The sequence below is a fragment of the Leptonychotes weddellii genome, chromosome X (assembly GCF_054177405.1).
Source record: "Leptonychotes weddellii isolate Sample4059 chromosome X, ASM5417740v2, whole genome shotgun sequence".
In the NCBI taxonomy this organism is placed as follows: Eukaryota; Metazoa; Chordata; class Mammalia; order Carnivora; family Phocidae; genus Leptonychotes; species Leptonychotes weddellii.
The window spans coordinates 54,164,296-54,188,133 of record NC_138385.1 but is presented as its reverse complement, the minus strand read 5'-3'; the positions used below and the strand labels follow the sequence as shown (position 1 = coordinate 54,188,133).

The window sequence follows — 23,838 nt, the reverse complement described above, 5'->3', positions numbered from 1 at the left end:
GGCGCCTGGGTGGCTCAGATGGTTAAGCATCTGCCTTCGACTCAGGTCATGATCCCAGGGTCCTGGGATCGAGTCCCACATCGGGCTCCCCGCTCAGCGGGGAGCCTGCTTCTCCCTCTGACCCTCTCCCCTCTCATGCTGTTTCTCTCTCGCTCACTCTCTAAAAAATAAATAAAATCTTTAAAAAAAAAAAAAAAAAGAACCAATCAGAGCAAAAGAATACAATATTATTGTATATTTGATGAAAAAAATTGAAGATGATACAAATATATGAAAAGATGTACCATGCTCACGGACTGGAAGAATTAATATTGTTAAAATGTCCATACTACCCAAAGTGATCTACAAACTCAATGCAGTATCTATCAAAATACCAACAGCATTTTCTACAGAACTAAAACAAAGAATCCTAAAATTTGTATGTAATCACAAAAGACCCCAGATAGCCAAAGCAATCTTGAGAAAAAAGAACAAAGCTAGAGGTATTTGGAAGTAGCACCAGATTTCAAACTATACTACAAAGCTTATAGCTACAAAGCTTATAGCTACAAAGCTAATGAAAACAGTATGGTACTAGCACAAAAAAAAAACAACAAAAAACAGATACATAGATCAGTGGAACAGAAGTGAGAACCCAGAAATAAACCCACACTTATACAGTCAATTAATCTACCATGAAGAATGTAAGAATATATAATGGGAAAAAGATGCTGTCTTCAATAAATGTTATTGGGAAAACTGGATAGCTACATGAGAAAGAATGAACTAAAACACTTTCTTATACCCTGCACAAAAACAGACTCAAAATAAAGTCCTAGGGGCGCCTGGGTGGCTCAGTTGGTTAAGCGGCTGCCTTCGGCTCAGGTCATGATCCTGGAGTCCCGGGATCGAGTCCCGCATCGGGCTCCCTGCTCAGCGGGGAGTCTGCTTCTCCCTCTGACCCTCCCCTCTCTCATGTGCTCTCTCTCTCTCATTCTCTCTCTCAAATAAATAAAAAAATCTTTAAAATAAATAAATAAATAAATAAAGTCCTAAATGTAAAACCTCAAACCCTAAGACTCCTAAAAGAAACCACAGGCAGCAAACCGTAGGACGTAAGTCTTAGCAATACCTTTTTGAATTTATATCCTCAAGGAAGGGCAACAAAATGCAAAAATAAGTAACGGGGACTACCTCAAACTAAAAAGTTTATGCACAGCAAAGGAAGACATCAAAATGATTAGGCAACCTAATGAAGGGGAGAAGATATTTGTAAATGATATACCTGATAAGGGATTAATATCTAAAATATATAAAGAACTCACACAACTCAACATACACACACACAAAAACAATCCAATTACAAAATGGGCAGAGAACCTGAACAGACATTTTTCGAAGAAGACAAACAAATGACCAGGAGACACATGAAAAAAATGCTCAACATCACTCATCATAAGGGAAATGCAAATCAAAGCAACAATGAGATATCACCTCACACAAAGCAGAATGGCTAGTATTAAAAAGACAAGAAATAATAAGTGTTGATGAAGATGTGGGAAAAAGGGAAGCCTCGTTCACTACTGATACGGGAATAAAAATTGGTACGACTACTATGGGAAACAGTATGGAGGTTCCTCAAAATGATCAAATAGAGCGACCATACAATCCCGCTATTCCACTCTGGGTATTTATCCAAAGAAACTGAAAAAACTAATTCAAAAAAAGATATACGCACCTCTATGGTAAGTGCAGCATTATTTACAATAGCCAAGATATGGCAACAACCTAAGTGCCCATCAATAGATTAATGTATAAAGAAGATGTGTTGTGTGTGCGTGTGTGTGTGTATTACTCAGCTATTAGAAAAGAATAAAATCTTACCATTTGCAACAATATGGATGGACTTAGAGGGCATTATGCAAAGTGAAATAATTTACAGAAAGATAAATACCATATTATTTCACTTATATGCAGAATCTATAACAAAATAAAATAAAAACACACTGAAATACAGAGAACAAACTGGTGGTTGCCAGAGGGGAGGGAGGTAGAGTGGATGAGTGAAGTAAAAGCAGTCAAGAGGTACAAACTTCCAATTATACAATAAATAAGTCACAGGGAACTAAAGTACTGTGAATACTAAAGTATAGAGAATATAATCAATAATATTGTAACAAAACATTGCTGACAGATGGCAACTAGAATTACAGTGCTGATCATTTCATAATGTATATAAATGCTGAATCACTATGTTGTCCACCTGAAACTAATATAATATTGTATGTCAACTATACTTCAATTAAAAAAGAGAAATTAAGGGACACCTTAATGTCTTGACTCTTGATTTCAGCTAAGATCATGATCTCAGGGTCATGAGATCGAGCCCTGTGCTGGGCTCTGCACTGAGCATAGAACCTGCTTAAGATTCTCTTCCTCAACCTCTGCCCCTCCCCCCTACTTGTACACACACTCCCTCTTTCTCTCTCTCTAAAAAAAAGAGTAAGAGTGAAATTACATCCATTTAATATTTTAAAACAGAAATTAACAATAGGTTTGAAAGAAATTAGTGAAGTGGTTATGTATGTAAGGATATGATTGTAAAGGTAGAAAATTGGCAAGAATCTACAAAAAAGCTACTTAAACTAGTTAAGAGAATTTAGCTAAATCACAGAATACAAAGTCATTAAATCACTTGAAATTTCATTTATCATGACATCAGAAAACATGAACTACTTACAGATAAATTTAGCAAAATATATGCTAGATTTGTATAATGAAAAGTACGAGAAACACTGCTAAGAGAAATCAAAGGAAAACTACATAAATGGAGAGACATACTATATTCATGTAACAGGAGAAAAACACTGCTAAGATGTCACTGATAAAAAGATCCAACATAATCCCAATAAAAGTTCCAGAAGGACTCTTATGAAAAGTGACAAGATGATACTAAAATTTATATGGAAATGCAAGTAACAGTTAATAGCCAAAACAATTCTGAAAAAGTAGAACAAAGATGTAGGAGTCACAGTATCTGATTTCAAGATTTACTATAAAATACAAGGTTACAGTAATCAAAACAGTATGGTATTAGTTTAAGGATAGACATATAGATCAACTGATTCACAAATATGTGATAAGTTGATTTTTTACAAAGATGCAAAGTAATTCCATGAAGAAATAAGTCTTACAACACATGACAGAGAAATAACTGACTATATTGGAATAAAATATGAATCTTCACCCATAGCTCACATATCATTAACATGCTAAAATTAACATGAAAGAAATCACAAACTCTAACTTAAAAATAAAAAGAACATGGGGCGCCTGGGTGGCTCAGTCATTAAGCATCTGCCTTCAGCTCAGGTCACAATCCCACGGTCCTGAAATCCAGCCCCACATCAGGCTCCCTGCTCTGCGGGGAGCCTGCTTCTCCCTCTCCCACTCCCCCTGCTTGTGTCCCCTCTCTCGCTGTGTCTCTCTCTAATAAATAAATAAAATCTAAGAAAAAAAAATAAAAATACATAATTTTGAGAAGAAATCAGAGAGGAAAATATTTGCAACCTTGGGGTAAACCAAGATTTTTTAAATAGGACACACACATGCACACCAAAAAAAAAAAAAAGCAAACATTAAAAAACTGATGAGTAACACTTTATCAAAATTCAAATCTTCTGCTTTTTTGAAAGACACCATTAAAGAAATGAAAAGAGAAGTCACAAAGGAAGAAAATATACAAAATACATAAACCTTAAAAATGACTTGTATAAAAAATAAAGAACTATCTTAACTAAATAAAAAGACAAAACTCCCCATACACAAAAAAGAGGAAAACATTTGAATAAACACATCACGAGGATATATAAATGGCCATTAAACCCATGAAAAGATGTTTAATCTCATTAGTCATCAGAGAAATGCAAATTAAAATAACAATGAAGTAACACTACACATCTATTAAAATGGCTGGAATGTTAAAAACTGCTAATAACTATTATTGGTAAGGACATGGAGAAACTGGAATTCTCATATATTGCTGATGGTAATTCAAAATGTTATAGCCACACTAGAAAACAATTTGGCAGTTTACTATAAAGCCAATCATCAAGTAATCTACATAGGCTCATACATATTACAGAAATTATGTCAATAATTAATAATCTTCCAAAACAGAAAGCATCACTGGTGGGTTTAGGGGTGAATTCAACAAACATTTAAGGAAGGCATTATACCAATGCTCTACAATCTATTTTAGAAGATAAAGCAGAGGGAACACTTCCTAATTCAATATATCAGGCCAGCATTACCCTAATACCAAGACATGATATAAACTACAAACCAATATCTCTCATAATCATAAATGCTAAAATCCTCAACAAACTGTTAGCAAATAAAATCCAAAAATGTATTAAAAGAATTATACACCATAACCAAGTAGGATTTATCCCAGATATGGAACACTGGTTCAACATTCAAAAATCAACATAATCCATCATATCAACAGGCTTTAAAGATCACATGATCATAACAATAGATGCAGCAAAAGCATCTGACAAAGATCCAGCACCCACTCATGATAAAAATTCTCAGTAAATGAGAAATAGAGGAGAACTTACACAACTTGATAAGTACCTACAAAAAAATCAATAGCTAACATAATGCTTAATGGTGAGAACTATAAGCTTTCACACTAAGGTCAGGTAAAGGCAAGGATATCCCTTCTCACCACTCCTTTTGAACATCATACCAGAAATTTTAGCTAATGCAATAAAACAAGAAAAGCAATTAAAAGGTACACAGAGGGGCGCCTGGGTGGGGCTCAGTCGTTAAGCGTCTGCCTTCGGCTCAGGTCATGATCCCGGGGTCCTGGGATCGAGTCCCACATTGGGATCCCTGCTCGGCGGGAAGCCTGCTTCTCCCTCTCCCACTCCCCCTGCTTGTGTTCTCTCTCTTGCTGTGTCTCTCTCTGTCAAATAAATAAATACAATCTTTAAAAAAAAAAAAAGATACACAGATTGGGAAGGAAAAAATAAAACTGTCTTTGTTCACAGATGAAATGATCTCATATAAAGAAAATCCAAAACAACTACTGAAAAAATCCAGGAACTAAGTGATTAGAGCAAGGTTGCAGGATATAAGGTTAATATATGAAAGATACTGCTTTCCTATACACTAGCAATGAAGAAATGGAACACTGGTTCCATTTGGCCCATATGGCATGGTCCGTATACCATATGGCCCAGTAATACCACTTCTAGATATTTTTCCAAGGGAAACGAAAGCATCTTTCTACACAAAGACCTGTAGAGAAATACTTGTAACAAACTGATTCATAAGCCAAAATAATCCAAATGTCCATCAATAAGTAAATAACCTGTAGCCCATCCATACAGTGGAATAGTATTCAACAATACAAACAACAAAGTACTTGGAACACATAAACATGGATGAATCTCAAAACTGTTAAACTGTAAATTACATAAAAGAACATACTATGTGATTTCATTGACATGAAACTTTTAAAAAGACAAATATAATCCATAGTGAGAAAAGTAGATCACAAATTCCCTACAGCTAGGTATATAGGGTTCAGGACTGACCAAGAAGTACTGATTAAAGTTTTCTACATCTTAATTGTGGTAATGGCTACTGGGAAATACACTTTTGATAAAATCTTTTCATTGTGAACTTAGTATAGGAAATACATCATACGTAATTGGTGGCTATACAAAACTATATTAAATTTTTTTGGAAATGGGGCGCCTGGGTGGCTCAGTCAGTTAAGCACCTGCCTTTGGCTCAGGTCATGATCTCATGGTCCTAGGATCAAGCCCCACATCGGGCTCCCAGCTCAGCAAGGAACCTGCTTCTCCTTCTCCCTCTTCCTCTGCCTGCCACTCCCCCTACTTGTACTCTCTCTCTGTCAAATAAATAAATAAGATCTTATAAATTAATTAATTAATTTCTTGGGACAGTTTACTTAAGCAAAACCATTGCAAGTGGCTCAGAATGGTGGAATGAACATATTTCTTTACTAAAATGATATGAAAGAACAAAAAAGTTATAATCCCACAGGTGAAAAAGAAGAAAAAGGAAGATCCTGACAGAAGTGAAATGTCAACAAAACTGTGAAAGCTAGAAGGCATATGGACAAATGTCAAATGACATAAAGAAATAAAGAAGGTTGAAACTTAAGTTACCATGGAGGAGAAAAACAAGAATCACATATTTGATATTCCTCAGAAGATTAAGGACAAGGAGGCATCAGTTAACACAAACAGTTCGGGAGAAGTGTGGAGTGAAAGCAGGAAAATTGGTTGAAAGGCTAAATAAGGAAGAGTCACAGACCTACCAGATTGCCAAATTAGTCCATTATTAAAGTAAGGTGACTAACCCACTTGAAAAACTCTGGGAAGTACAGTGCATGGGAAAATAAGTATCTAGGAAATAAGAGATCCAAAACAAGAAATGGGTGAGGAAATTCCCAGAAGAGTGAAAGTAGATGAAACAGACCAGATTAGAAGGGGGAGGAAAGGCTCCATCAGTGTCATTTCAAAGAAAAAAACTAAACTGATCATTCACCTGATGTGTTAAAGTTACTGAGGAATTTTAGGGTTTTGCTAAATACATAGGAAATTAAGTAGTCAAAAGTACGCAGAAAATAAGACAAAAAAATCCAAAACATTATTAACTCTAGGAAAAGCAAACAAAAAGGACAAAGGAATGTAATCATCATATACTATGTGTATATACACATGTATATGTGTATGTATGAGAAATATATGCAATATACACTACATAGCCCTTTTGTGAATATTTACATAGTTATAGTCAAGCAAACAATGAAAATTATTCCACCAGAACTGTGGTATAACCATACTGAGAGAATGGGAGGAGGAAACTCTGTCTTTGGCAGGCAGTATATGAGAACTAAATCCACAACTATCATATAATAATGGTAATGTCTAAAACTGAAAAATAAAGAAATAGCATTATAAGCATATTAAACAGAAACATACAAGTAAAAGCAAAGAACAGCTAGAAGAATTGAGTCATTACCTTTGAGTAGAGTCTGGGTAAAACAGAAGACTATTGATTTTTCAATGTAGCCTTACGGTAATACTTGATTTTTAAAAAAGCACACAGATTCAATTTAGTAAACAAAAAAAGTTAATTAGAAAATAAACATTATAAAACAATGAAAAGTACAGGGAACACGTTAATATATATTCAAATTATATGAAATGAAAGGGAGAGGAAAATACAGCATATACCACATACAGTGACTGCATTTATGTGAAACACATGTGTGTATACTGATAGGGATCAGAAGAAAATGATAATATAGAATTTTAATGTCTATTTATCAAATGCTACTATTCAAATTTTTTAAATAAAATTTAAATAACATCACAAAAAGACAACTACTCTTAGAAGTACCTCTAAGTGAGATGCAAGAAGCTATATATTACCACCCATGAGTATTTTTGCCAAAAAAGAACTGAATCTAAATCTGATCAGACCTCTATATCCAAGAGTTTATAGGACATACAGGAATCAGTGAAAATATACCACAGAAATGTGACCAGCAAAGCTCAAATATAGGAAATTCTACACAAATTATCTAGCTTTTTAAACACATGTACTATAAGAAAGAAAAAAATGGAAAAAGGAAAACTTCATATTTAAAATAAAAATAGACTTAAGAGGTATAACATCCAAATGCAACATAACATGAAGTAAGACTTTCTTAATATCCTAATTCATACCAACTATTTTTAAAAACCACTAACATTTGGACACCTGGGTGGCTCAGTTGGTTATACATCCAACTCTTGGTTTTAGCTCAGGTCATGATCTTGGGGTTATGAAATTGAGCCCCACATCAGGCTCTGCACTCAGTGGGGAATCTGCTTGGGATTCTCTCTCCCACTCTCCCTCTGCCCCTCCCCCGCACTCACACTCTCTCTCGCTCTCTCTCTCTCTCTCTCTCTCAAATAAATAAATCTTTAAAAACCACTAATATGTTTCTGAGGAAATTGAAGGGATTTGGAATATTAACTAGATATAACACTATGGAATTAATGATCATTTTTAAGTGTTAATAACGGTACTGTAATAATGTCTAAGGGTCCTTCCTTATCTTTTGACAATATATTCTGAACTATATATATACACAATGAGATGATTTCTGAGACTTCTCCAAAATAATCTGAAGAGAATAGATGAAAGAAGATTGGCCATGTGTTGGTAACTGTTGAAGCTGAGTATCTGGTACATGGAAATTTATAATACTATTCCCTCTGCCTATACATATGCTTGAAAACTATTACAATAAAAAAAAGCTTATTTAAAAAATTAACATCGGGGTGCCTCGGTGGCTCAGTCGTTAAGCATCTGCCTTCGGCTCAGGTCATGATCCCAGGGTCCTGGGATCGAGCCTCACATCGGGCTCCCTGCTCGGCGGGAAGCCTGCTTCTCCCTCTCCCACTCCCCCTGCTTGTGTTCCCTCTCTCGCTGTGTCTCTCTGTCAAATAAATAAATAAAATCTTTTAAAAAAATTTAAAAAAAAAAAAATTTAACATCTTTGGGATGCCTGGGTGGCTCAGCCAGTTGGGTGGCTCAGCCGGTTGGGTGTCTCAGCCGGTTAAGTGGCTGCCTTTGGCTCAGGTCAGGATCCTAAGGTCCTGGGTTCAAGTCCCATATCAGGCTCCTTGCTCAATAGGGAGCCTGCTTCTCCCTCTACCTACCGCCTGCTTCTCCCTCTGCCTGCCACTTCCCCTCTTTGTGCTTGCTCACTCTCTCTCTCTCTGAGTTAAAAAAAAAAAATAAAAAGAAATAAAAAGATTAACCAAAAAAAATTAAAATCTTTTATGAATTTAAGCAATAATATTTAAACATTTTTCTACCCCAGATAAAACAATCACTTTGGTGAACACTCAAGAATCTCAAGTCATTTCATGTCTCTAATTATATTAATATAGCCTAATGAAGATTTTTAAGATTCATAAAATAGGGGTGCGTGGGTTGCCCAGTCGGTTAAACATTCGACTCTTGATTTTAGCTCAGGTCATGATCTCAGGGTCGTGGGATCAAACCCCACGTTGGGGGGTGACGCCTGGGTGGCTCAGTTGTTAAGCCTCTGCCTTCAGCTCAGGTCATGATCCCAGAGTCCTGAGATCGAGCCCCGTCCGGCTCCTGGCTCAGCAGGGAGCCTGCTTCTCCCTCTGCCTCTCCCCCTGCTCATGCTCTCTCTCTCTATCTCTCTATCTGTGTCTCGAATGAATAAATAAAATCTTTAAAAAAAAAAAAAACAAACCCCACATTGGGCTCTGCGCTCAGTGTAGTCTGCTTGTCCCTCTCCATTTGCTCCTCCCCCACTTGCACACTCGCTATCTCTAAAATAAATGAATAAATAAATAATAAAATCTTTAAAAATAAAAGCGGCATAACATACTGCTAATAGGGAAAAGCAAGTATAACTAAAAATCTGTGGTGATTACAACATTCTGTTCTTAATATACTGAGTAATGTGTGTGTGTGAATCTATTAAAGTCATATTTTTTGAAATCATAAATAACTGGTTTACCTCTCTCAATTTTTCTCGCTCACGTTCCCTCTCAGCAATACGTTTTCGCCTCTCTTCCTCTTCCTTAAGAGCATTTTGTGTCTCAGTTCTTAGTTTATCATCTTTAAGAATCTTTCTAATTTTCTTTCTGCCTTTTCCAGGAGACTTGGAATCATCATTTTCATCTTCTTCTTCTTCCTCTTCCTCTTCCTCTTCTTCTTTATCTTCTTCAGAATTACTCTATGGAATTTAAATGATGAGAGGTAAATACACAAAGTTATCTAATTTACCCATTTCTTATTCCAATAATTAATATACTAAGGAAAGGTGAAAGAGAACATACTGAAAAGCTTTAGAATTATACTTTGCAATAAAAAAGAGCATTAAAAAACAACCCAGAAAAGGGGGCAAAGGAATGCAACAGACATTTCTCCAAAGACGATACAGAAATATCCAATAATCACGTGAAAAGATGTTCAACATTACTTGTCATTAGGGAAATTGAAATCAAAACCATAAATGAGATACTATTTTGCACACATTAGGATGGCTATTAGAAAAAGAAAAAAAACAGAAAATAACAAGTTTTGGTGAGAATGCAGAAAAACTAGAAGCCTGGTGCACTGGGAAAACAATGTGATGGTGCCTCAAAAAGTTAAACATAAAATTACCAGATGATCCACCAATTCCATATTTCAGATTATAACCAAAAGATTTAAAAGCAGGGACTAAAATATTTCTACATCCACATTCACAACACCATTACTCAAAATAGCCTAAGATGGAAACAACCCAAATGTCCATCAACAAATGAATGGATAAACACAATGTGATATATACATATAATAGAGTATTATTTAGCATTAAAAAGAAAGGAAATTGTGATATAGTCTACAACACAGATGAACCCTGAAAACATTGTCAGTGAAATAAACCAGACACAAAAGGACAAATACTGTATGACTCCACTTAATATGAGGTACCTAAAATTGGCAAATTCACGAACACAGAAATTAGATGAGGTTACAAGGGGCTGGGTACAGAGTCTCCAATTTTGAGTTTAATTGAGACCACTGAAATGTACACTTAGAAATGGTTAAAAGGATCATTTAAAAAAAAGACCCCCTTCCCCCCCGCCAAGGAGAACATGAATTAATCATGTTACAGATTCATTCTGTACTCACAGGGTGAAACATATTACAGGGAGAACTTCTACTTTACATAATCCTGCTTATATATAAGAAACGAATTTGCTAACAATCACTTCTGGAAGAAATTTACTCACACATGAGTCATTATTCAGGATAAGATGTTTTATGTCTTCAGAAAATAGAACACGACTCATCAACTTTATATCCCCAAGAGTGTAAACTAATGAAAAAGAGCAACTTAAAATTTCCATCAAATTTAGTTAAGAAACAGAAAAAAAATCAACAATGTGTCATACTATTTCTGCATACTTATACATTCAATAAGTCAATCTTTCCACAAAGGTGTTAAAATGTAAATAAATCAGCAGAATTAAACTAACAAATGGAATGCAGAAAAGGAGGTAACATATTTACTACACTCTACTGTAGTTATAATTCAAGTATATAATAAATGTCATCACCTTGTTTTCACTCGATGAGTCTTCTTGAACCTTAATGCGTCGCCTTTTCTTTTTCTGTTTATAACTCCGCTGATTTTCTTCCAACTCTGCTTTCTTTGCAGACCTAAAGAACATTTAAAATGCAAAATGAAATACTTCATGATGAATTTCCTTAAACTAATTGCATACTATTCTACAGCTAATTTCCCTTTGCGTACATTCCTTAAAAAGACAAGGAAAACAAAAAGCAAAAACTCTTCACTAGATAACCCTTAATTTTAATCCAATGATCCATATTTTAAGTTATTCAGGGGGGAGGTTTGGCATAAGTAATAAGATGGATGAGAGCACCTGGGTGGCTCACTCGGTTAAGAATCCAACTCTTGATTTCAGCTCAGGTCATAATCTCAGGGTCATAGGATCCAGCCCCATGTGAAGTCTGCTTTAAATTCTCTCTCTCCCTCTCCCTCTGTCCTTCCCCTGACTCACTTAGTCTCTAAAATAAATTAATTTTAAAAAAAAGATGGATGGAGGGCCTTTAGAAATATTAATAGCCAATATACAAATGAAAAATATTCACCATCTCTTAGGGAAAAAAGGCAGATTATAAGGGCTAGAGACTGTTTTCTTCATATGAGTACACATACATTAAAAAAAGAAAACAGGGGCGCCTGGGTGGCTCAGTTGGTTAAGCGACTGCCTTCGGCTCAGGTCATGATCCTGGAGTCCCTGGATCGAGTCCCGCATTGGGCTCCCTGCTCGGCAGGGAGTCTGCTTCTCTCTCTGACCCTCCCGACCCTGCCCCCTCTCATGCTCTCTCTCTCTCTCAAATAAATAAAATCTTTAAAAAAAAAAAAAAAAAGTAACAACTTTTGGCAAAAAAAGGACTTCTGGGCTTAGAAACTGGTGTACCAAGTTACGTATATAAAGACAGTACATACAGGTCATAAATAGCAGACATACAGATCAATGAAAGAGAAAAGTGAGTCCAGAAATAAAACGTGACATTTGTGATCAACCGATTTTCCACAAGAGTGTGAAGAAAATGCAACAGGTAAAAAAAACATCTTTTTGATTAATGGTGCTGAGACAACTAGCTATCTACATGCAAAGAAATGAAGTTGGACCCCTATCTTACATCATATATAAAAATTAACTCAGGGGCGCCTGGGTGGCTCAGTTGGTTAAAGCAACTGCCTTCGGCTCAGGTCATGATCCTGGAGTCCCGGGATCGAGTCCCGCATCGGGCTCCCTGCTCAGCGAGGAGCCTGCTTCTCCCTCTGACCCTCCCCCCTCTCGTGTACTCTCTCTCATTCTCGCTCTCTCAAATAAATAAATAAATCTTAAAAAAAATTAACTCAAAATGGATCAAAATCCCCCTAATATACATGTTCTACCTAACAGACTACTCACTATTTCACTGTTGAAAAAGTAAAAAAACAGTTATTTACCTATTATGCTGGGGGGAGGAAAAAATGACCTCTATTAAGACAGTCTGAAAATATGTATGACAGGAGAGAGTTAAGATGGCGGAATAGAAGGACCCTAGGCTTGCCTCACCCCTCAAACACAGGTAAATAATTATCAAATCACTCTGAATACCAAGGAAGAGACCTGAAGACTGATAGAACAAACAGCACAACTGGAGGGAGAGAAGAGGGCACATTTGGGAAGGTAGTAAGTGTGAAGAGGTGGTTTAGGGGAGAAATTTATCATGGTTGCTGCAGAGGGGAAGGAGCCCTGGTGGCAGAGAAAGACGAGAGAGAGCAGAGCACACAGGGATGCACACAAGTGGAATACTTCCCCAAAGCCACTGGCTGAGAAAACGAAAGGGGCTGATTTTCATGAGTTTTTGCAACCAGAGGGGCTCAAAGACTGGAGTTTTAAAGGTCCCTGGGCTTGGCTGGGGTAGAGACCTGAGGGCGCTGCCCTACTCCTAGACAGAAGGCAGGCAGGGAAGCAACTTGCAGGCAGATGACACGATCTGAGGATCACCTAAGGCACAATGGGAGAGACCGTTCCCTCCTCTTGGAGTGCATTCATGAGAGTTGGCATTGCACGTACAGGGAGAAAAGAACCAGAAGACGCCATCAGCCCTACACTGCACACCTCAGCATAGGTGCAGACACACCTGCTGAGGGCAGCTAACCTGTACACTGGATGTTTGGCCTGATTTGCTCTAAATCCAATTACCCTGCACTCTGGAGTGACTGCCCTTCTGGGTCAAACCTGCATCAGTCCAGGCATGGCAAGACTCTCCCACAGAAGACCAGTGCAGATCCCCACCACACCAGGTCCCTAAGTTTGAAATTTAAAAAGTCAGCAGGCTTAGCTAGGATAGATCCCAAAGCGCACTGCATTGCTCCAGGCAGGCAAGCAACCTGGAGACAGTGTGAAAACAATTATCTGAAAAACACCTAGGATGCAAAAGGGGAAATTACTCACTCTTCTGGGAGTGCATTACTGAGAGCAGCAAGCACAGACTCCCCTCTACAAGGAAAAAAGACCTGGTTGACATCATTTCCCTCCCCCACCCCTCAGCATAAACCAACTTTAGGAAATAGTACAGCACCAATAGAAGTACCTAATCTGCTTATACCAATTCTCACACCCCTGAGCTACACTGTTACTGCTTTTCTCAGGCAAGTATCACCAAGAACCAGGGCAGGAGACCCCATCCCCAGAAGACCAGCACAAACCCAGGCACGCAAGACATCTACCCAACCACAGAGTGCTGCAAAGCTTCCATTCTAGTGGAAATAGCATCAGGTCTCTTTTAGAAAGCAGACCAAAGCACAGCTAGTTAAAACTTGCCACACTCTGGCCACGCTCCAAACACCAGGCAAGGAGAACCTCTACAGACAACTAAACCGAGGGACAGAGTAGCCAAAATCCAGCAGCAGAGTGCATGCAGCACACACCAGAGACACTTCCTGAAGCGCCAGGCCCTGGACAGTATATGACCTCTTCTTCAAAAAGCCATTACTCTCAGGAGCAGGAAACATAATAGGCTTCTCTAACATACAGAAGACAGAAACCTAGACAAAATGCCAAGAGACGGAGAAATTCATCCCCAAAGAAAAAACAAGAAAAGGTCATGGACAGAGATCTAATGGAAACAGATATAAGTAATATGCCTGATGGTTAATTTTAAAGCAACAATCATAAAGATAGTCACTGGACTTCAGAAAAACATGGAAGACATCAGGGAGACACTTCCCGCAGAAATAATAAAGGTAAAAAGACAATTAGGCAAAAATGAAAAACGTAGTAACTGAGATTCCAAACAGACTGGATGTAATTACCACAATGATGGAAGAAAGAGATGTAGAAACAAGTTATATAGAAAACAGAATTATGGAAAATAATGAAACTGAACAAAAGAGAGGAAGAATAATGATGGATCACGAGAGTAGACTTGGGGAATGCAGTGACTCCATCAAATGTAATAACATTCGTATCATGTGTGTCCCAGAAGAAGAGAAATTAAAGGGGGCAGAAGGTGTATTTTTGAGAAAATAATAGCTGAAAACTTCCCTAATTTGGGGAAGGAAACAGACATACAGATCCAGGAGGCACAGAGAACTCCCATCAACATCAACAAAAGCAGGATAACAAGATATATTGAAGTTATATTTGTAAAATATAGTGACAAAGAGAAACTCCTAAAAGCAGGAAGACAAAAGAAATCCTGAACTCACAAGACCTAAAAGGATAGCAGCAGATCTATCCACAGAAATTTGACAGGCCAGAAGTCAGTGGGCATGATATATAAAACGTGCTGAATGGGAAAAATATGCAAACAAGGATACTCTATCCACGAAGGCTATCATTTAGAAAAGGAGACATAGAGAGTATCCTAGACAAACAAAAACTAAAGAAGTTCATGCCCACTAAAACAGCTCGGAAAGAAATATTAAAGGGGACATTTTGAGTGGGAAAGAAAGACCAAAAGCGACAAAGACTAGAAAGGAACAGACAAAATCTTCAGAAACAACAACAAAACAAGTAATACAAAGGCATGAAATCCATATCTATCAATAATCACCCTGAATGTAAATGGACTAAATGCTCCAATCAAAAGACAAAGGATGTCAGAACGGATAAAAAAAAAAAAACAAGACCCATCTATATGCTGCCTAAAAGAGTCATTTTAGACCTTAAGACAACTGCAAATTGAAAATGAGGGGATGGAAAAACACTTATCTTCCAAATGGATGTCAAAGAAAGCCAGAGAAACAATACTTATATCAAGGAAACTAGACTTTAAACCAATACTGTAACAAGAGATAAAGAAGGGCATTATATCATAATTAAGGGGTCTATCCATCAGGCATAATTAAGAAGATCTAACAATTATAAATATCTATGTCCCCAACTTGGGAGCACCCAAATATATAAATCAATTAATAACAAAAATAAAGAAACTCACTGATAATAATACAATAATACCAGGGGACGTTAACCCCACTTACATCAATGGACAGATCATCTAAGCAGAAAATCAACAAGGAAACAATGGCTTTGAATGACACACGGAACCAGATGGACTTAACAGATATATTCAGAACATTTCATCCTGAAGCAGCAGAATACACATTCAAGTGTACATGGGACATTTTACAGAATAGATCACATACTAAATCACAAATCAGGTCAACAAGTACAGAAAGACTGTGATCACACAATGCAACTTCTCTGACCACAAGGCTATGAAACTTAAAGTCGACCACAAGAAAAAATTTAGAAAGACCACAAATACAAGGTTAAAGAACTAAAAAATGAATGGGTCAACCAGGAAATTAAAAAAGAAAAAAAATACACCGAAACAAATGAAAATGAAAACACAACAGTCAAAATCTACTGGGATGCAACCAGTCATAAGATGGAAGTATATAGCAATACAGGCCTACCTCAAGAAGCAAGAAAATTCTCAAATAAACAACCTAACTTCACACCTAAAGGATATAGAAAAAGAACAACAAATGAAGCCTAAAGCCAGCAGAAGAGAAATAATAAAGAGCAGAAATAAATGACAAAGAAACAATAAAAAAGAAAAAATAGCTGAAAACATTAATAAAACCAGATGGTGGTTCTTTGAAAAAATTAATAATACTGATAAACCCAGAGCCAGACTTACCAAAAAGAGAAATGATCCAAATAAACAAAATCACAAGTGAGAGAAAGAAATAACCAAAGCCACAGAAATACAATTATAAGAGAGTATTATGAAAAATTATATGCCAACAAATTAGGCAATCTGGAAGAAACGGATAAATTCCTAGAAACATAGAAACTACCAAAACTGAAACAAGAAGAAACAGAAAACTTGAACAGACCAATAATCAGCAAAGAAACTGAATCAGTACTCAAAAATCTCCCAACAAACAAAAGTCCAGGGCCAGATGGCTTCACAGGGGAATTCTACCAAACGTTTAAAGAAGAGTTAATGCCTATTCTTCTGAAAATATTCCAAAACATAGAAATGGAAGAAAAACTACCAAATTTATTCTATGAGACCAGTATTATTCTGATACCAAAACCAGACAAAGACTCCACTAAAATAGAAAACTACATGTAGGCCAATAATCCTGATGAACATGGATGTGAAAATTCTCAAAAAACTACTAGCAAATCTAATCCAAAAGTATACTAAAAGACTCACTGACCATGATCAAGTGGGATTTATTCATGGGCTGCAGGGGTGGTTCAATATTTGCAAATCAATCAACATCCATTCATGATAAAAACCTTCAACAAAGTGGGGATACAGGGAACACACCTCAACATCATAAGGGCCATATATGAAAAACCCGCATCTAATATCATCCTCAGTGGGGAAAAAAACTGAGAACCTTTTCTCTATGGTCAGGAACAAGACAGGGATGTTCACTCTTACCACTGTTACTTTAACATTGTACTGAAGTCCTAGCCTCAGCAATCAGACAACAAAAAGAATGAAGAGGCATCAAAATCAGCAAGGAAGAAGTCAAAATTTCAATATCTGCAGATGACATGATACTCTATATAGAAAACCTAAAAGACTCCACCAAAAAACTGCTAAAACTGATACATAAATTAGGTAAAGTCACAGGATACAAAATCAGCAAAATGCATCTTTGCATTTCTATACACCAATAATAAAGCAGCAAAAAGAGAAATAAAGGAATCAATCCCATTTACAATCGCACCAAAAATAGTAAGATACCTAGGAATAAACATAATCAAAGAAGTAAAAGACATGTATTCTGATAACTATAAAACACTGATGAAAGAAATTGAAGATGCCAAAAAGAAATGAAAAAACATTCCATGCTCATGGACTGAAAGAACAAATATTGTTAAAATGTCTATACTACACAAAGCAACCCACAAATTTAATGTAATCCCTATCAAAATACCACTAGCATTTTTCACAGAGCTAGAACAATCCTAAAATTTGTATGGAACCACAAAGACCCTGAATAGCCAAAGCAATCCTGAAAAAGAAAAGCAAAGCTGGGGGCATCATTCCAGACATCAAGCTCTATTACAAAGCTGTAGTCATCAAGACAGTGGGGTACTAGCCCAAAAAAGAGACACACAGATCAATGGAACAGAATAGAAAACCCAGAAATGGACCCACAACTATATGGTCAACTAATCTTCAACAAAGCACAAAAGGATATCCAATGGAAAAAAGAGTCTCTTTAACAAATGGTATTGGGAAAACTGGACAGCCACATGCAGAAGAATGAAACTGGATCACTTTCTTACACCATACACAAAAATAAATTCCAAATGGATGAAAGACCTAAATGTGAGACAGGAGAGGAGAACACAGGCAGTAACCCTGCCATCGGCCTTAGCAACTTCTTACTAGATAGGTCTCCTCAGGCAAGGGAAACAAAAGCAAAAATGAACTACTGGGACTTCATCAAGATAAAAAATTTTTTGCACAGCAAAAGAAACCAACAACAATACTAAAAAGCAACCTTTGGATTGTGAGAAGATATTTGCAAATGACATCTGATAAAGGGTTAGTAACCAAAATACATAAAAAACTTATAAAACTCAACACCCAAAAAACAAATAATCCAGTTTAAAAATGGGCAGAAGACATGAATTGGTACTTTTCCAAAAAAGACATACAAATGGTCATCAGACACATGAAAAGATACTCAACATCATTCATTATCAGAAAAATACAAATCAAAACTACAATGTGATATCAAATCACACCAGTCAGAATGGCCAACATTAACAACACAGGAAACATCAGATGTTCGCGAAGATATGGAAGAAAGGCAAACCCTCTTACACTGTTGGTGGGAATGCAAACTGGTGCAGCCACTCTGGAGAACAGTATGGAGATTTCTCAAAAAGTAAAAAATAGAACTACCCTATGATCCAGTATATGCACTACTAGGTATTTACCCAAAGGATTAAAAATACTGATTCAAAGGGATACCTGCACCCTGTAGTTATTGCAGCATTATCAATAATAGCCAAATTCTGTAAAAACCCCAAACATCCCCCATCTGACAAATGGATAAAGAAGATTCGGTATATATGTGTGTATATATATATATATATATATATATATATATATATGTATACCTATAATGAAATATTACTCAGTCATCAAAAATAATGAAATCCTGCCATTTGCAATGACATGTTTGCAGCTAGAGAGTATTATGCTAAGCAAAATAAGTTAGAGAAAGACAAATACCATATGATTTCACTCATGTAGAATTTAAGAAACAAAACAGATGAACATAGGGAGAAAAAAGAGGCAAACCAGAAAACCAACTCTTGACTGTAGAGAATAGACTGATGGTTACTGGAGGGGAGCTGGGCAGGAGGATTGGTTAAATGGGTGATGGGAATTAAGGAAGGCACTTGTTATGATGAGCACTGGGTGCTATATATAAGTGATGAATCACTAAATTCTACATCTGAAACTAATGTTACACTGTAGGTTAACTGGAATTTAAATAAAAACGTGAGAAAAAAAAATGAAAATATGTGTGACAAAAGTCTTAAAATTGTACAACTTGGACTTAACAATGCCACTTTTAGTAATTAACTCTAAGAGAAGTAATCAAACGAGTGTGTCAATATACCCACATGCATATATATGTGTATATATATAACAATGTGTAATAAAAATATTTCTACATCTCTATTGTTTGTGTATACACATTTTTTTAAGATTTATTTATTTTGGGGGGGTGGGGCAGAGGGAGACAGAGAGAGAGTCCCAAGTAGACTCTGCCCTGAGTGCAGAGCGTGATGTGGAGATTGATCTCACAACCCTGAGATCAGTACCTGAGCCAAAACCAAGAGTCAGATGCTTAACCAACTGCACCACCCAGGTGCCCCTACAAATATTTTTATGAGAATAGTATTTATACTAGAAAATAATGAGAACTATCTAAACATAGAAACCTAGAAGCTTATTTCAATAAAATTTCATAAAGGTTATAGGGGATAAAAAGATCGGAGTCTACATATAATAGGTAAAACTATAAAATTTGTCAGTGAAAAGTATGATAAATCTATATGACCTTGGATTAGGCAATGGATTCTGATATGGGTATTGTATCCAGAATATATAAAGTACTGTTATGAATCAACAATAAAAAGACAACACAATTAAAAATTGGGAAAAGAATTTAGACAGGTGTTTCTCCAAAGAAGATATACAAATGGCTAGTAAGCACATGCAAAAAATGCTCAACATTGTTAATCATTTGGGAAAAGTAAATCAACATCACAATGAGATGCCACCACACACCCACCAGGTTGTGTGCTATAATCAAAACAAAACAAAACAAAAATAATAAATGTTTGTGAAGATGTGCAGAAATCAGAACTCCGGTGCATTGCTGGTGGAAATGTACAATGATGAGCCACTGTACAAAACAGTCTGACAGTTACCTTAGAAAGTTGAGCGTAGTGTTACCATATGACCCTACAATTCCACTCATAGATATAGATATATTCCTATGAATATGAAAATATGACTATACAAAAATCATATACAAATGTTCACAGCAGCATTATTCATAAAACAGCCAAAAAATGGAAACAACCCAAATGTCTATCAACAGATGAAAAATGGATAAATAAAATGTGGTATTATCTATACAATGGAATATTATTCAGCAATTAAAAGTAACAAAATAGCCAGGTAACCACAGCAAGATGGCAGGCTAGGTAGCTCCAGGCTCTTGTTCTCCCACAGGAACACAGAATAAACAACATATAGTAAAAAGTAACTTTATGAGAATTCCACAAACCAGTTAAACTTTAGTAACCAAGTGAACACCTAACCAAAAGTCACACTTAAAATGGCTGGATATTTTGTAGTGTTTCTGCTCATACTTGTTGTACTCCCTTTCCTGCTCAGCTCAAGGAAGTCACCAGGAAGCTGCCCAATTCTCAGCTCCTCCACCAAGAAGGAAGGTAAAGAGTGAAACTTGCTCGCAATGTGCTGGATTTTCTACGGGCTGCCCAAGGGACAGGATTCTGTCTCCCTTAACTCAGAGCACACAAAAGCACATGAAAAGAGGCTCAACATCACTAACCATTAGGGAAAATACAAATAAAAACCACAATGAGATACACCTCACAGTCTTTAGGATGGTTAGATCACCATCCACCCCATAAAAAACAGAAAACAAATATTGGTGAGGATGTAGAAAGCGTAGAATATGTGCTGTTGGTAAGAATATAAAATGGTACAGCCACTATGAAAAACAATGTGGTAATTCCTCAGTTAAACACAGAATTACCATATATGATCCAGCAATTCCACTTCTGGGTATAAAACCAAAAGAACTGAAAGCAGGGACTGAAGAGATATTTGTACACCCATGTTTACAGAAGTATTATTCACAATAGCAAAGGGTACAAGTAAGCCAAGTGTTCAACGATGGACGAAGAGATAAAATGTGGCATATGCACAAAGTGGAACATTATTTTACCTTAAAAAGGAAGGATACTGTGATACATGCTACAACATGGATGACACTTGAGGATACTGTACTAAGTGAAATAAGCCAGCCACAATAAGACAACAAATACTACATGATTCCACTTACATAACATACCTACAGGAGCCAAATTCATAGAGACTGAACACAAGGCAGAATGGTAGTTTCTTGAGGATGTTGCGGAAGGGGGAGTTATTGTTTAATGTGTAAAGAGTTTGTTTTGCAAGATTAAAAGTTATAGAGATTGGCTGCAGAATGATGTGAGTGTACTTAACACTACTGAACTGTACACTTAATGGATAAGATGGTGAAGTTTAGGTTACATGTATTTTATGATAATCTAAAAATATTTTAAGAAGATAAAAGTACTAATACAAGATACGCATGAAGTTTGAAAACATTATGCTAACTGAAAGAATCATTAAAAAAATACCATATGAAACCGGATTGGGAAAAGATGGCAGAGGAGTACGGGACCCTATTCCAACTGGTCCCTGGAATTGATCTGGATATCTACCAGTCCACTCTGAGCAACCATGAAATCAGCCTGAGACGTAAGAAGATCTGGATCTCTACAAACAGAAGATCCCACAAATACAAGTTGGTTTCCAGGTAAGAAGTGTGGAGCCATGACTCCGCGGGCAGATATCAGAGGATAAACGGCAGCGGGAGGGAGCCTGGCCATCCTGGCCATGGGGATCCTACACCGCCGGTGAGCAACAGCCTCCCACGCTAGGGACCGGGCACAGACTCGCAGACCGGTAGTGGCGGGGAAAGGACTTTAGATGGAAACCGGAGTGGTGGGGTTGCACGTGTGAACTGAGAGCGGCAGGCGGTTTTAGAAGCACAAAGGGCAGAGACGTGCCCCAACATGGAGGCAGGACTGGGAGCGCTGCAGAGGGGCGCACAACCCAGGAGGCTGCAGCTTATAGCAGCACAGACAGAAACAGAGATAGTGTGGCCTGGAGAGCTCACTGAAGAACAGACTGCGATCTCTCTGCTCTGAGGTAGAGAGATGGAAACAGTCTCTTCTGCTCTGATTCTCGAAAGAGACGTGGAAAGCCACCAGAGAACGAAAGCCCCAAAATACCCGTTCCCACTAAGCCCATCCCCCACCACAGGGGGCAGGACAACTCTGCACAAACAGGGTTGCCTGAGTACCAGCATGGCAGGTCCCTCCCCCAGAAGACAGGGTAGGAGAACAAGAGGCCAGCAACCCTAAGGTCCCTAGAAAACAGGTGCATCTTGCTTGGGTTATGATCAATAATTTAGACTTTATACATTCCCTCAACCACCCATCAACAGAATGACTAGGAGGAGGAACCTCCAAAATAGGAAAGACTCAGAGATTATGACTTATGCCGCAGATTTACAAATGGATGCAGATATAACCAAGATGTCGGAGATGGAATTCAGGCTAGCAATTGTGAAGACAATGGCTAGAATGGAGAAATCAATTAAGGGCAACATAGAGTCTCTAAGGGCAGAAATGAAAGCTGAATTGGCAGAACTTGAAAATGCTATCAATGAGGGCGCCTGGGTGGCTCAGTTGGTTAAGCGACTGCCTTCGGCTCAGGTCATGATCCTGGAGTCCCTGAATCGAGTCCCGCATCAGGCTCCCTGCTAGGCAGGGAGTCTGCTTCTCCCTCGGATCCTCCCCCCTCTCATGTGCTCTCTCTCATTCTCTCTCTCTCAAATAAATAAATAAAATCTTAAAAAAAAAAAAAAAGAAAATGCTATCAATGAAATCCAATCTAATCTAGATAATCTAACAGCTAGGGTAAGTCAGGCAGAAGAACGAATCAGTGACCTGGAAAACAATTTAATAGATAAAAAGGGAAAAGAGGAGGCCAGGGAAAAACAACTCAGAATCCATGAAAAGAGAATCAGAGAAATAACTGACACCATGAAGCGTTCCAACGTCAGAATTATTGGAATCCCGGAGGGGGTGGAGAGAGAGAGAGAGGACTAGAAGATATATTTGAGCAAATCGTAGCTGGGAACTTCCCTAATCTGGGGAATGAAACAAACATTCGTGTCCTAGAGGCAGAGAGGACCCCTCCCAAGATCAAGGAAAACAGGCCAACACCCCAGCAGGTAATAGTAAAACTCGCAAATCTTAGAACCAAGGAAACCATCTTAAGGGCAGTTAGGGAGAAGAGATTCCTTAGGTACAGAGGGAGGAACATAAGAATAACGTCAGACCTATCCACAGAGACCTGGCAAGGCAGAAAGGGCTAGCAAGAAATATTCAGGGTACTAAATGAGAAGAACATGCAGCCAAGAATACTTTATCCAGCAAGGCTGTCATTTAGAATGGATGGAGAGATGCAGAGCTTCCAAGACCGGCAGAAAATGAAAGAATATGTGACCACTAAGCCGGCCCTGCAAGAAATATTAAGGGGGATTCTATAAAAGGAGAAAGATCCCAAGAGTGAGATACAACAGAAAGTTACAGGGACAATCTATAAAAACAATGTCTTCACAGGCAACATGATGACAATTAATTCATATCTTCCAATCATCACTCTCAACATGAACGGCCTAAACGCTCCCATAAAACGGCACAGGGATGCAGATTGGATAAAAAGACAGGACTCATCCATATGCTGTCTACAAGAGACTCATTTTGAACCTAAAGATACATCCAGACTGAAAGTGAAGGGATGGAGATCCATCTTCCATGCCAGCGGACCTCCAAAGAAAGCTGG

General features: G+C 37.5%; 1 protein-coding gene across 4 annotated transcripts in view; it reads right to left on the bottom strand.

Annotated features, from left to right (window-relative positions):
• The window catches only part of ATRX (ATRX chromatin remodeler), a 269,137-nt gene that overhangs the window by 126,546 nt on the left and 118,753 nt on the right, over positions 1 to 23,838 (bottom strand). For all 4 annotated transcript variants that reach the window (XM_081808623.1, XM_081808624.1, XM_081808625.1 and 1 more), the window contains 2 exons: positions 11,166 to 11,268; positions 9,575 to 9,793 (listed from right to left, as the gene is read on the bottom strand). In XM_081808623.1, coding sequence (XP_081664749.1) covers positions 9,575 to 9,793; positions 11,166 to 11,268 — 322 coding nt within the window. The remainder of the gene's footprint in view (positions 1 to 9,574; positions 9,794 to 11,165; positions 11,269 to 23,838) is intronic.